This window comes from Nesoenas mayeri, assembly GCF_963082525.1.
Source record: "Nesoenas mayeri genome assembly, chromosome: 1".
Classification (NCBI taxonomy): domain Eukaryota; kingdom Metazoa; phylum Chordata; class Aves; order Columbiformes; family Columbidae; genus Nesoenas; species Nesoenas mayeri.
In genome coordinates, this window is record NC_137541.1 from 27905237 (window position 1) to 27921238 (window position 16002).

The following is a 16002-nucleotide window of genomic DNA, read 5'->3' on the forward strand; positions in this document are numbered from 1 at the left end:
CACTGTTTAAACACTAGAAGTTTCAGAAACTTCTAGTTTCCACCTAAATTTGCTTTTCACAAAGTCAAAGGTAAAACTATTAGTGACTCCAGGAGAAGCACAGTTATTCACACTGCAGCAGTGCATCACACATACATACTTACCTCAAAAATGTATCCTATCTTCACCTTTTTTCCTGTTACTTTTTTTAATTCAGTTAACCTTCCCATCACAGAGACATATAATTGCATATAACTGTCAACTCAGTTTACCCCTCCTTCATTGCCAAGGACTTGCAAAACCTGCTGCAATTTCTAATATACATTGAAAAAGTTACCTTTTCCTCTCCGGCTTCCCCAGTGCAGCTGCTGCAGTATGTTAGATTAGAGAAAGCAGAGCTCCACCCTACTGTCCTTGGTCCTTTCCTCCATAGTTCAGGCACACTGCTAACTGCTACGAAACAAATCTGCTTTCCCACAGGTCTGGGAAAAAAGAAGCCTCTAGGAAGATGGAATGAGGAGGAGGCCACTCCAAAAGCAGTAGATGCCATATGTACCTGCCCAGGTCCCCCACACAAACACAAAGCAATTGCTTGTCCAGGGATAGTCCAAAATAATAATCTTTTGGGATTAAGTAAATTCTCAAACTGTGCAGGAAAATTCTCCCTCTATAGCCCTTTAAGATTTTTTTCTACATTGTCAGATGAATATCTGACATGATAAACTCAAGTTAAGGGATCTAGATTACTATTCAGTACCTTAAGGGTATCCATATTTACTGGGATTCATTATTTAGAAAAAAAGGATTAACTGAGATTTGAAAAGAACTTTAAATGCTAACACAATGTTCAGAAAAAGTTGATTGCATAGATAAGATTAAAAACAAAACAAACAGATAGCTCCAGAGAAAATCACCAGTTACGACAACTGACAGATTCAGAAATATCAATGTACCCACTGGGTATCGTGTAGTACGTGCAGAGTGTAAAGACAGGCTGACCCTGAAGTGTGTGGTCAGACAAGGATCCCAGAGGGTTGGAGCACCACTCGGCATTTAGTCCACTTGCTTTCTGAATACACCCTATAATTAGAGCACAGTTTCTCATGCTGCCCCTCCCTTGAGCAACTCACTTCCAAGCATTCACAGAGTTTTAAAGTAGTATTAGCTCTGGCAATTGACAGAAATATTTTTGCCTCAGGAGGGTGCAATTCTGGATGATCATTTGGACAGTATATGATCTTCAATTCAAGACTGAAAAATGAGAGTAACCTTGCATACCTTTTGGGGTTTTAAAGCATCCAAGACATGCACTCGGAACGCAGACTTGTAGAAGCTAATTTTTAAACAAACACAGTTCAATAGCATAGGCCTAAACCCTTGTCTTACAGCATTCTTCTAGTTTTGAAAGAAGTAACTACTTTAAGATTCAAAACTCTTTACAAATTTACACCTGACCAGTACTCATTGCATCTGGGAGCAACTGCTCTCAGTTTACCATTTAAATGTATAACCTGAGAAATCAAAAACAATGATACCTCCTAATACAGTTGCATACTGCAGCTCATGTGCCTACTAAATATACAGATCTCAATAAGAACAATAAGAGGAAAATATGACATTAACACTTTAAAATGTAGATGTCAGAGAGGTCTGTATTATACTGCACCACTCAAATCACACCTTTCTTTGATCCCACTGCTTATGTATGCTGACAGAAGTCATTCTGGGAAATAAATTTGGTAGACATGCATTACAGTTGCAACACAATTGCATTTGACACACATTTAACTAAGTCAACAGGCAGTATCCCATTGCACTGTGAAAGCAAGCCTAAATGGCAGCAATTTGTTCTGGAAATACTTACTTCTGATGAGGTCACCATCAGTGCGATTTTCCCGGACAGACTGGTCTTGTATCTCTGGTTGTATACTTTGGTTACTGGAAGGCTGGTTTATGTCTTTAACTCCTGCCCCGGTATTCTCTTGGTCAGTTTTTTCTAAGTCAAAAGAAAAGATATTAGTTTCTATGGTATTTTTCCTTTACGTGAACAAAACTTACCTTTGAAAATTAAAACCAAAAGAGCATAAAATATAACTTGTCTCATGTAGTTTCCTTAGAAATAATTCATATTAATTTTCAGTTTGTTTCTTGTCCAGATCAAAATAATTCCTCCTTAAGATAAAGACTTCTTGTACTGTGTTTAATCATACCAAATAATACACAACAAGTTTTGTATCAGCAAATTACATTTGAGTTTGTTTATATTTATTTACCGTCCACAACATTTTTGGATTAAAATTTGAAATGCTATGTCACACCAAAAAAACATTGGGTTTGCCTAGGTTCATGTGGCTCTGGCATATAAAAGCCACAAGAATTCCACAAAAGTCTGTTCTCCATTATTTACAGCTGAACACATAATTAAAGACAAATATTGAAACTTCAAAACTTATTAGTACAGAAATTCAGAATTTTTTTATAACACAATTACCATTTTTTTGTTGAAAAAAATAGCTTTTAGAAGTCATTCCTGAATAAAAGGCCACATTTAGCCTATGAGGAAAGGAAAAATTATTTCTTCTCTCCAAGTATTTAAAAGATGTAGGGAAACTTCCATGGTAAGGTTATCTGAGGGATTCTTAAGCTTATTTCACAAGATAGCAGATCTCGTTGATTTGATTATTTTGCCAGTTAACACACACAGACCTGCATTTTCTCAAAGCAAAGTGGCAGCTTTCATTTTTGCCGTCATTATTTTTTTAAGAGACAAATTCACAGATAAAAATCTTTCTCTTCTTGATTGCTACAGGTTTTTCCTACTGGCATTCGAGGAATATCCAGATCTGGAATTACTTCGTTCATTATTCGCAGTGACAAATTATCAGTTTATTTCACTTACTAGAGGGATCTGTAAAACACTAAATATTTTAAGTCTTGAGTATTTTTTGAGTATGCGTACATTTAATATTTATAGTAAATCTAAACGAGCAACTGTTGAAAAGTCTGTTGACTCTTATTTATTTGTTTCAAACAAGAATGTGTTTATAAACCACTTATCACAACGTAACGATATCATGTCCTCTAGTAAAGCACTGATTCCAGTCCCAAGACACAGAAAAATCACTTATTGGTACTGTGACATATTAAAGGTTAGTTTCTTTATGTAACCAACAGCAGTTTGATTTTAAATCCTAACTTTCTGCCTTTGTTATCCACCCTATTAAACTGAGGTATTGAACATCACTCAAAATAATATATGCCATATTGTATGTATAGTAGCATGTGCCTTCAAGCACTGTTGCTCCCCTTCTATTAATTTCCTCTGAAATGTCTGACCCAGCTACCTCTGCGGTACTTATTTCTCAGTGCTCCCTCCCATCATTTCTTCAACAACTTGTGAATATTTCCTCAAGCCCATCCTGAGATGAACTGTTTTACTGCGATTTATATAAAGTTACTGAAGTTATTGGGAAGATTCCATTGACTTCAATGAGTTTTGGATCTTGCCCTGATGACTTAATCTCACCTAGATACTCCTTCTAGCCAAAAAAAAGAAAACCCACATGGATTTTTTTCAACCCCTTTGACAGACATTAGATACAAATTATTTCTACCTTATATCTATCAGATACAAATCCTGATGTATTGAAGTATGATGATTTCACCTGTGCTGTTCAGTATTAGGTGCAAATGTGTTTCAAAAGTGCCTTGAAATGGGCTGAATGAAAGTAAGTAGTGTCCTGGAGAGATGTAGTGTAAAAGCACTTGTCTTTCCACATAGAGTAAGCTTAAATGGGCTATTCTAAGAGATTTTGCTCTTAAATTACTGCAGTAACAACACCAAGATTACAACAATATCTACCTGGTAGTGGCAGTACAAAACTGCAGAGTTACTGTATACAATTTCCTTGTATAGGATATGACATTTCGGAGCCTTACTATTTCACGTAGTAAACAATGAACGGCTCTAAGGAAATATTAATGCTAATATTATGGGACCCTCAGTGTCCTAGATTATATTTTTATCTAGGAAGTCTGAAGCAGTGCAGAATACAATCAGTCATCATTATTCATAGGGATTTACTTTTTATTCTTCTGCTTGTTTTAGGTTCAGTATCTTTCTCTCCCTCTCTCATTTTTTTTTGTAGGTAGTTTGTATGTGTGATTTTCATGTTTACTTTTATTATTCTAGCTGGATATGGTAAACAGCCAGTCAAAACCACATAAATGATATTAACAGTTAAAAAGAAAGAAGAAAGAGTCACTATTAAAAAGTAAAAATAAATAAATAAAAAATCAGTGTTGCAATTGAACAGCAAACAATTTTAATAGGAAGTTTACAACAATTAACATTAATTACCTGTTCTTTGACCTATTGAATTCAAGTGAAGACTTCGTCATTAATGTGCATGACAGCAACTTACACCATTAAACATGTGTTTGATGTTTTCTTTGCACAGAGCAGCCCTATCTCTGGGCAGATGCTGCTCTGTGGCTGTAGTGGGCTGACCCCAGGCAGCAACCAAGGACCACACGGCCACTCCTTTAATCCCCAGCCCCCCATGGGACAATGGGAGAGAACAGAAAGAGCATGAATGAAGGAACTCATGAGTCAAGATATAGTTCAATAAGTGAAGGAAAGAAGAAGAAGAAAAAAAAACAAGTGATTCAAGGGCAATCACTCACCACCTCCCATAAGCAGAACAATGCCAAAACCAGCCTCTAAGCAATAGCTGTCTCCCCCAAGCAACAGCTACCTCCCCCAAAACCTGTTCCCCTCAGTTTTTATTGCTGAGCATGACATTATATAGCATGGAATATCCCTCTGGTCAACCTGAGCCAGCTGTCTGGGTTGTGTCCCCTCTCAATCCCCTGCCCACCCCCAGCCTACTTGCTGGTAGAGTGGGAAAAGAAAAAACCTTGATGCTGGGCAAGTGCTGCTCAGCCACAGACAAGCCACTGGTGTGCCATCAACCTTGGTTTAGTCACACATCCCAAACACAGCACCACAGGAGCTGCTATGAAGAGAATTAACTCCATCTGAGCCAGACTTAGCATGATGGGTCTTTAGAAAACATAGACCATAAACCATTTGAGATTTTTTCATACATCCTTTTTGATGCATCAGAACACTAAAAATATACAAACACTGACTGATTATTTGGATTTTTTCCTAGAATGTGCACCAGGTCTCAGTTTTAGTATGAAGGAATGTCTTGATTATTCCCTACATAGCTGATGATGGGATCATAACACTTTTTTTTTTTTTTTTTAACTCTGAAAGTGCAACTACAACATAGCAACTACAACAACTAATCATAACATGAAGACAGTGTTGCGTTGATGTCATTATTTTTGTGTTAGGTGCATAAGTATAATGGCAACAGTTTATAAGTCCAGTAAGAATTGAAACAAAACCTTTAATCTTCTGTGACGTGCCATGCTTGTGGCAGAGCAGCCTTAATAAAGCCTACAGCTGGCACAAATACTAATGGCTGGATCTGGCCATAGACAGATACAGCTTTTTTCTATTGCATCTTCAAATAAATTTATAACAGTTCTCTGTTTCAATCAGGCTTAACCTTAAGAACTTTTGTGTAATATTTCCATAGTATTTTAGATTCTACTTCCTTTTGTATACCCTTCTATTCTCATGTGACTAAACTCCAAAACTGACAGCCAAGAAGTAGAAGAGATGCTCTTCCTAGCAGTGGGAAGAAAAGACTCATTATGTTCTAAGTCTTGCAGCGCTGAGGTAGAAATACAACCCCTCTTCAAAACTGCAGTAAGTTACTCTAGGTCATGTCACAAAAGCCACATAGTCTTCTTACCTATCACCATGCAGCACTCACACCAGCAACCTTTGTGCCTACGTACCTCTCCTAAACTAACAGCAGTCCCTGAGCTGAAGAGCTTCTAGCCAAAAGCCCCACGGGAGTGACACCCGCACAGAGTACCCTGTGATTTACCCTGAAGGTAAGCATGGGCACAAACTCTACTTGTCTAGAGATTAGTGCAAGTTTAAGGTTTAAATAAGGAAGAGACACAACATGCTGGTAAAATATAGAATTGAGTTACCAGCCAAAATCATATCTATATTACAGACAACTGGTAAGCTGCTTTCTGAAAAAATTGAAAATTTTAATCACATCTCAAAATTGCTCTTTAATTAATTAAGTGAACGAAGTGAACTCCTAACTTTTTGTCATTTGGAATTATTGAAATATATATAAATCACTTTTATAGTACATATATTAATTTTATCATAATCTTGCTATGTTTATTTTTAAAATTACACAGCAATACATGTATTTCATAGAATCAAAACTTGTTTTCACCATTGAGACTATTGTAACACTGATTGTTAACTCCTTTTTTAGTTTGGAGCATGTGCCTCTGGTTACGTGTATTTTTTTGCATCATGAGAAATACATTCTACAAGACTCCACCAACAGAATAGTATCAGCAGTCTGGGTCAGCAACAAGGCTACTATTACAATAGCCCTATCAAAAAAGAAGTTTAACAAATAGCCAGAACTGTCAAGAAAGACTTAGATATAGTTAGGCAAGAAGGGTATACAACACAATCTCTCCAGATCCCTTCCAATCCCGTCTTCGATGCCTTTATAAAGTTGCTGGGATACAAATCAAACTAATTCCTGAAAATTTCTTAGAACATTCCAGTGAAGTATCCCTCTTTTCAAAGCTATATTTATTTGTTCTCTATGATAATGTAGAGCATATTGAGTGGACATCAAACTGCTACATAAAACTGATAGAAAATATAAAAAATATTGGTAATGGATGTACATTTGCAGGACACACCTCAAAAAGCTCAAGTCTTTAACAAACAAACAACTTTTCTTCTGCAATTGCTTGCCCATTTGTACACTCCCACTCCAGCTGCCCCCACAAGCACTGGTCCATCTCTTGACTTTACTCAGAAATGGGTCTCAGCATGTTCAAATGTGGCATCGTATCTTAACGCAGTAGTAACTACATAATATTGAATCTCTGAACATGCGAAGAAAATGGCAACAAGTGTCCACATTAAGTGGGTTGCATGTCCTCAGAGTGTGATAGGCATCTTCTTTCTATTCATTAGATGACGCATAAGCCTACATACAGACTTAGTCATCTCTTCCAAGCATGTCAACCATAGGAGTGCTCAACGAGCAACAGGACAAACTGGACTTGAGAAACAGGTTTGGAGTTTGTCTATTGACACAGCAACACTACAGATGTAAAATGAGTGAAAAATCCTGTTGCTGCAACAATAGACGGCTTTGTTGCTATGTCACATTAATTTTCTGATCACCAACAATGTGGTGGATTGCACCAAATAACAAGTAAAGCAAAAGCTACTGCTGGGAAAGGCTTCTGGAAATCTGAGGGCATCAGTCACATAAAGGAGAGAAGGACAAGCAGAATGGACTGGCACAGTGGAGTCATTGTGATCTCCAAAAATGCAGAGTCAGGAGCAGTCCAACAGTTTTACTGTTTGAGAGTACAGGAATGATGGAAGCACAGGACAAAGGTTGCTTAGGCACCTAAATTTGACCTAGGCGCTGGGATGTAAACACGAATCTTTGGAAGGCCTGAGTTATCCCTGAACAAGCAGATACAGATTTAAATATACATGTGCAAAGCTCAAACCACACTAAATGGAATTTTGTTCTTCAAAGAAAAGAGAAATTAAAAAAAAAAAAAAAATCTAGGGGGAATAAAAAAGTTGAAGAATGTTTCCAAAAGGAAAGATAACAAAATGATTTTCTGTCTCAAGCCTCCAGCCACTGGAAGGGATTGGAGAGCATGTGGCAAACACTGCATTTCTAACACATTTCCTTTGTTCATTAATATCCTCGCTGGCAAGGAACCACTGAGGATACTATTTCCTAATGAAAATTCCACTGTTCACAACAATAACACAAAGGAACCACAATAATACCAGGTTTCACAATGCAACTATTAACAGGAACACCCACCAGCTACTTCATGAAATGCCTAAAACTTTCAGGCATTTCACATAACCAGTAGGTTCAACTGTGCTATTCATGTAACAGAATGCCTATTCCAGTTCATGATTAGCCTGAAACTATCTCATTTCATTAATGACTGGTTGTACAACCTAATTAAAATTGATAATCCAAAAATTATGGAGTTGGAAGACTCCATTTACCTGTTTGATTGTTTTAAATCAAAAATAATTTGTTTTTATTTCGTTTCAGTGGCTTTTACTTAGATGTCTCATTGCAACTTTCAATGGCCTCAAAAATGCCACTAAAAAAATAAGCCTTTGAAAATTACAGCAATTCAATTGAACTTATTGGAAAGCTCTTACACAGAATTTTCCAAGTGCAAGCTATGGAACAACTATGAATCTACTACAAGTTTGACAGCCCTGGACAAATTTAAGTCAAGATAAATTAAAAATGACTAGCAATATGCAAATAGGTACTCTGCACTATTAAAAGAATTAAAAAGTTCAAATACATAAGTGAAAACATCTTTTCACAATAATCACACTAATTGTTACGTGGTCAGTTATTAATTTATGTTATTCATGCTACAATGTTTCATATGGGTACAAAACTAGTTTCACCTATGTGCTAAGCTTTACTTGGTGGCTATGATATATTAGCAACAGCATGGGCCAATAAAATTGAGCCTGTACAGTGCAAAAGTTGATTTTAAGGACAATTCCATATTACACATGTTCCTGGGGCTTTCTACTTTGGACTAGCTCTCAGTTTTAATCTCAAAGACTGAAGAGTTACTAGTGGTTGGAGTATATTAGGCACGTTCCTACAGTGCATCTCTCGGATTATTTTGTCCAAAAGGAATCCAGTCCAGGTCACTCCCCAGGATCATTCCACTATGCAAACCAAAGCAGGGGCGAACAGGGGATTCACTTCAAAACTGCACTGCTGATCCAAATGAAAACACCAGCATAACACACTCATTGCTGAATGCTACTTATTAGGAAAAAAAAACCCAAGTGTTTAAAACAAAGAGAAATATAACTTCTGAGGGCCTGGAACATTTGAGAATAATTATTCTGATATAAAATTAGCCTATGAGATGGAATAAAAGTATTTCAAATTTGATGCAAGATCTTTACAGTCAATTTGATGAAATACAAGTCTATCATACCCATGTGGACATGAATCACTTTACTGGAACGGCATGCACGTGAAACTGAAAGCAGAAGTATGTTTTTATGACAAACCAGAGTTAGACATTTATGAAGGTTTTAAGTGTTTTAGTCAGTAACGTTCAAAAAACGTCTCAGTACTGACAGACAGTGATGAAACAAATTAACACAGATTCACTCAACTCTTGTAAGATTGCAAGTGGGAACACAAATGTAGAGTAAGTACCTGCTAAGTTTGAGCAATCTGAGTGCACTGGTTAACGGTTAAAATAAAAATCCATTACTCATAACACTAAGGCACTGCTGGTAAAGTGCAATAATTATGGTGATATTAATCGTTGTTGCCTGAAGAATGTTCAAACACCCCCTGCAGTAAGTCTTCTGTCACCCCATCTCATCTAGTCAGCACGTTCCTTTAGTGATCCTCATCATGAAAACACTTGAACACAGAAAACATGAACAGGTTTGAATCATGTTCTTGAAAAAGAGAACATGCTCTTTGTACACTTCTGAATGGAAGTATTAGTTGCTGAATATGGTTTCTTCAGACGACAAATCAGAACTGCATCTCCATCCAGCAACAGTGACATGATTTGAACCAGAGGGAATGGTCACTTATAGAACTTGACCCTTAATATTTCTACTAGACTTCTCCATCCTCCTTCCCCACCCAATTAAAAAAAAAAAAAAAAAAAAGTAAATTCTAGTGGATTTCCATCATCTGAAGGGTCATTAGAAAGTTCTTATAGTTGAAGTGCAATTATCAGTCTCAATTTCATAATAGGTTTTTTTGTTATTTTATTGATTTTCTTTCTAAATTGATAAAGCTAAATATTGTTCACTTGTTATTCTATGTTATGTGTAGTTAACAACAAACAAAGGTAAAAGCATTCCAAATATTTTATAGGTGACAGCCTTATATGTTCTAAAATGTGGTCTGATTCTCTAAATATAGTTCCATGTTCATTGAATTTCTCTCTCATATTCCATGGTTTATTCAAATGTAGAGGATTTAAGGAAAAAAGTCTACCCATAGTCCAGGCAATAATCATGACATGACCTCTAACATACAAAACATTTTCCTTAAAGCAAAGGGGCTAATGATCACTAATTGACACATTCCTTGCTAAGGGAGATTATTTTGGTACCTGCTAGTGGAGAAAATACTTGATCACAGCCAAACTGAAGTGGTCCAAGCACAGAGATTATGTCATTCATCAACTACATTTACACAACACACAGGTAGAAGCAGTCATAATTTGATTCCAAGGCCTATGGAGCTACAGAAGAGAGATGGCATGACCAAGATCTTCAGCAAGGGTGCATGAGTAGAGCTACGCTTTGGAAAGATGTGGCAAAAATAACCTAGATGTTTGCATAAATTAGATTAAACCTTTCATCCTGTAGTCTGTGCCTTAGACCACCAGACTCTGTTGGCACAGAAAATGGTTTAAAGACTGCAACTCAGTACTGACATTACCACAGAAGAAGATTCTACGATTTCATTTGCTCTCTCTGATAGCACACTAGTTGTGGAGGGTTAAAGTCCAATAATCTCACTAATATTTCTGCATTAATTAAAAAATGAACTAACAAGGCAGAACAGTGATGGAGGGGATGTTGAGAAAGCATGCTGGTTACACACAAAAATTCTTTTAAGTTGCGAAAGCCAGAGCATGTCACATCTGTAGGCCAAACTATGGCCCAACCCCACAGCCCACAACTGATGTATATCCCTGCAATCTGATCAAGCTTTATTACTTTTGTCTGGTTTTTAATTAGGTTGTGGGATAGCTATTGGTTGAGTATTTAAAACTCAGTTGAAGTTTCTTTTCCTTTCATGGAAAAATACAATTCAGCTTCAGCATCTGAATGTATGATAGCAAGCAAAAGGAGCACTTTGAAGATTTGGATTTTTTTGATGATACCTCACAGAACTACAGAATAGAAGTTTGGTTTTACGGTATAAGGTAACTATATCAGTTAAAAAAAATACAGAAAGCATATTAAAGTATGCTGTTAGCAATCAAAAAAATATTTCTCATTAGAATGCACTTAACACTTTACTATATGTACAACCTAAGCCTTTTTTTTTTTCTGAGTAAGGAATCTTTATTCCTAGGTGGACAGAGATTTCAAATATCTCACTGTACATATATGGAGTCATCACATAAATATGATGAGGTGATTCTAAGTAAAGTAGTAATTATTTCAAATTATGGCAGATTTTTCCAAATACCTCGAGCCTATTTCCAGAAATAATATGAATTTCAATGACAGCTTTTAAAATTATCGCCAAATTCTAGAGAAGTCAGTGTACTTTTGCATGTCCTGAGGGTTGTATAGAAAGAATAGGGGGTGTTGAAAGTCCCAGACATATTATCTTAGATCTTCAGTCCTGGAATATCTGGGCTACCTTACCCTGTAACCACACACTGCAAAGCTGACAACAGAAATGCTGGAATATAGACTGGAAATGTTATGAACTCACCTCTTCCTCTTTCCACCCCCATTTCCCCAACAGACTTAGGCTAGAAAAAAGCAACAAATATCCACAGTTATCCTTAAATCTAAGTTCATTAGGATAAAAAGCTATGTATTTGAATGCTGAAATCCGTAAAAAAAAAGTCTTGTTTTTCTGTGAACCATACATACACTTTAAAATTGAGCACATGCCTTAAAAGGTGTGGCCAGTGGGCACATCTGAACTAATACATTACACTTGTTTGTACCTTACTGATTCCTAATAAAATAACTTTATAAACCTCCACCTCAATAGCTGTGAGCTGTAATTGTGTGATTCAGACTTTCTATACATGTCTTGTCCATGGGCAGATCAGTATTCATTTCCTTACTTTTCTTAAGAAGAAGAGCACGTATTGAAAATCTTACAAAATGGAATCACATAAGACTTTATTTCATAGTGAAAACTCAATTTAAAGTGGCACTGTATGAATGAGACCACTTTCCAGGCAAGTTAGTTGACTGACTTAAAACTTCAGTAACTTGGATGTATGGCCTACATGCAGAATTTAACCAGTGTGGCCACTTGATCACATGACAGATAAAAACAACACACTGAAAATAAACATGTATCACAGACACTGATTTTTCTGGCAAAAGCATGATTCTAACAGTTCAGTTCTGCATGCTTGATCTTCTGTATCTAATCTTTTTTATTATGATTATTTTTACTGTTTAGAAGTTATGAGTCATTCACTAGGACAGAAGAAAACCCCAACAATAAGATAAGTATAAGCCAATTTAATGTGTCTCCCTGCCAGAACATTTTTTTAGTTAGCTACAGATACTTTCTGGTTTCTCAAACAAGTCTTCAACTTTGATTTCACATAGCTATTGATTTTCCAAGTTACAAAAACAAGACTGCATCTTTAATCCACAGTTGCACAACTGTGTTACCAGGCTCCACTCCAGTTAACCACTTACAAATAAAGTTACAGTTTTTGAACAAGCTTATTTGTCTGTTCTTCAGAGGCTTTTAAAACTCCTGTTGGAATTCTGGAAAACAAAGCCGTAACTGTAAACAAAAAACAATAACTGAGTCTTATCTTCACAGACCAGGACTCAGGAGGCAAACATATTTCCCTGTTTTGAGGATAACCTGCAATACATGTTGTCAAACTTCCCTGTATGAAGGTGATCAGAATATCAATATATGCTGTGCAAATGCAAATAAGACATAACTTAAACAATTTTTCTTTAAGGTGAATGTACTTTTAAACTACCTGATATGGAGAAAGTTAATACTCTCAGAAACTGGTTTTAGCTGTAGCATCACAGAGTAATCTAAAAAAAAAAAAAAGTAAAGTGACCTCCAACCTGAACAACACTCCTGCTCTTGGATCAACCTTTCTCAATTTACTGCAAGACCTGGAAAGAGAGCTTTACAAGAAAGAGCTTCTAAACACAAACACAGAGCTGAGAAGAAAGCAATTTTTAAGGAGCAGCATCTGCCTCTGAATGACTGCTTTTTTTCAAGTACTGAGAACCGGTGCTGACATCAGTGCATCTTTTTTTTTTTCGTTTTCTACATAGGAATTTCTGGTTAAAACAATAAAGAGGTGGAAGTGAAAGTGTTACAGAGTTGCACCAAAGAGAGGAGGTCGGGGGGAGGGTAAAGAAAAGAGGAGTTAAACCCACAAAACAAATCAGTAAATGTATCATTCAAATAAAAGGCGCAACAATTACAGAGAAACTTTAAAGCAACTCACCTCGAGGGAGAGAGATCAAAGAACTCTTTTCAGTCGGAGCTTGCTCTGGCCCTTCAGGCCCCGGGGGAAGAGGTTCTCTCACTTGGGACATCTGCCAGCTCTATCACCAAGTAATAAAGAGCGTGCACCCCCCTCCAACAAAACTAACACTCGACCCTGAAGGAACAAGCAAATGAAAAGGCTCGTTAATGTATTTTATGCAGAAAACTCACGGCTCGGGGGCGAGGGATTGAGGAGGGACAGCAATGAAGCGGCGGCAACTTTGCGGGGCGGCGGCGGGCGCGCCGCCCGCCCCCCGCGGCGAGCACCCGCGGGGCCAGGGGGCGGCGGCCGCGGGGCGGGGGCGGCGGCGGGCCGTTAGCCGGGCGGCCGCGGGGGGTGCCCGCGGGGGCTGCCCGGGGGCGCCAGAGGGGCCCTATCCGCCGCGGCGGAGCCGGCCGGCAGCGCGGCGCGCCCTACCTCCGCATTTCCTCCCGCTCCGCTGCGGCGCCCGGCCCTCCTCCGAGCCCCGGCCGGGGGAACGTCCGCGCCACTCCCCGAGCCACCGCCGCTCCGTGTCCTCCGGCGGCCGCCGCTTCTCCCGCCGCCCGCCCCGCGCCCGCGGGCCTTCCCCTCGGGCAGGGGCGCGCACGCACTGGCACTCACACCCGTGTCCCCCCGCCGCCACAGTCACTCCTTCTCCATCATTTCCGGACGATGAAACATCCCACCCCGGCGGGCGGCGGCCGCGGCTCAGGGCGGCGGTTGTGCAGGTCCTGCCGCCCGCCAGCGAGGGGCCCGAGGGCCGGGCTGGGCTGGGCTGGGCTGTGCGGGGCTGGGATCGGGGCCGCTGGGGGTGGCCGGTAGGGCGCCTCGCTGCCCCCTGCCCTCAGCCGGGCCTCCAGCCACAGAAATTCCCCCAGGAGGCTGAAACCCGTCAAGCAGAAATAGGGAAGAAGGGAAAATTTAAAAAAAAAAAAAAAAAGCAAATCTGAAAGGGAGGCTTTCATGCCTGGACAGGGTTTGCAGCTGTAGCGCTTGGCAGCGGTGCAGGGGCACTTTTAATGGTGCAGCCGCTGGCTCCGAAGTTGTTCGCTGCGGTTATTGTTTGTCTTCAACCAGTTGCGCCTCTGGAACCGGGTGGGCAGGCACGTGAAACGCCGTAGGCCTCCACGCCTGTCCTCCAGGGCTTTCCACCCCCTCAAAGATCAGTTCCAACAAAACCTAACCCTCTCGTGTACCTTAACTGGCAACATACAGATATGTCTGTAAGAAGGGTTTAAAAGCAGGCATACAAAAAATATTGTAAGGAATAGGAAGGATAGAAGAAGCTTTTTACAAAAGTAACCCCAGAGAACAAACTACTTCCTCCACTATCACCTGCCAAGTGGTCTTACCTGTACTTTCTCTATATAAGAAATACATTTCTTTCCCATGGCACAGATTGACTTGATCATCAGCCTCATGATCCATTCTTGCCCACACCATGGAGTACTGCTCCACATCATGGTTCTTGTACATGCTAGTGTCCATAAGACACGTGCTTTACCTGGCTTATGCTGTCACACTACATCACATTTCTCTATAGAAGTGTGTCCATGTTTAAAATGTAATTTACTTAAAATTTACAAGCAGATTTTTTATTAGTCAATGTACTTTACTAGTATATGTCATTACAGTGTACAACTGGATATCTTTTGGGAAACAAAAGTAGGAAGACAAAATACCCAAGTTATAAAATATCTACATCCTAACATAAGAGGAGATAACTGATGGATATTTATTTTGATGTCATAAATGCTAAGGAGTATGCTCTGGTATTAAAAGTGAACTTCTTAAAGTTTAGCATTTCCCTGTAATGCTGGCAAAACAAACAGGAGAGAGGATAAGTACCTGAGCAGGAGTCATTTCTGTGTGACATACCACCCACTCCAGGGCCTCCTCTTATTTCACAAATCATTAATAAATTTTGCACCACTGTATGGGTTTGCTGTTGATCATTATTGGAGCAAAAGGTAACAGTGTGATACAATTCATAAGAAATGCTATTTAAGGTGCATATACTTTCCTCTGAGAAAATACAATAGTTTTTAAGAATTTCAGCAGCCTAAGATGTTCCTTGGTACAACATAATATTTCTTTAAACCTTTTCATGACAAAATGGAAAAAATGTGCTATGTGTGGAAGAAGCTATGGAAAAAATCCATTTCTGGCACACAAAATTATTAGTGTACTGCATAATAATAATATTGGTCTCAATATCAACACATTTCATCTATGAAAACATTGCATAACTTTCCGTAGTTCCTTCCCTCCTCACTGTCCTGGGGGCAGAGCAATTGAGACATAAGGTAGAATGACTTACCTAAGCTCCCAAGTGAGTCAGTAGCAGAAGAGATGTTATGACTCATACTCAACGTACAAGCTTGTGCTTTTCCCTCTGAAACTGGAAACACAGCAGAGAACAGTGGGAGGAGCAATAATTTAGCCAGCTACACCCTGCCTTCAAAATATTTCATTGGATAATAAATGCCTTTGAAGAACCGATAGCATCTAGAGTTGGTGTTTGTTTGGGTTTTTTTTAACCTTATCTATGAAACCCACATGGTAAACTTCATGACGTTCAGTTTATCTTCTTGTAAAAGATGGTGGGATGAG

At 38.8% G+C, this 16002-nt stretch overlaps 1 protein-coding gene across 3 annotated transcripts in view; it reads right to left on the bottom strand.

Annotated features, from left to right (window-relative positions):
• MDFIC (MyoD family inhibitor domain containing) overlaps positions 1 to 15848 on the bottom strand; it is a 50280-nt gene extending 34432 nt beyond the window's left edge. For 2 of the 3 annotated variants that reach the window (XM_080340686.1, XM_080340688.1), the window contains exons 1-3: positions 15710 to 15848; positions 13366 to 13521; positions 1844 to 1975 (exon numbers count right to left, since the gene is read on the bottom strand). In XM_080340686.1, the coding sequence (XP_080196812.1) occupies positions 1844 to 1975; positions 13366 to 13456 (223 nt within the window). In that variant the 5' untranslated portion in view covers positions 13457 to 13521; positions 15710 to 15848. Of the gene's footprint in view, positions 1 to 1843; positions 1976 to 11624; positions 11665 to 13365; positions 13522 to 15709 lie in introns of those variants that run through there. The other variant, XM_080340687.1, reaches the window with a different exon arrangement.
• Positions 15849 to 16002: the final 154 nt, after the last annotated feature.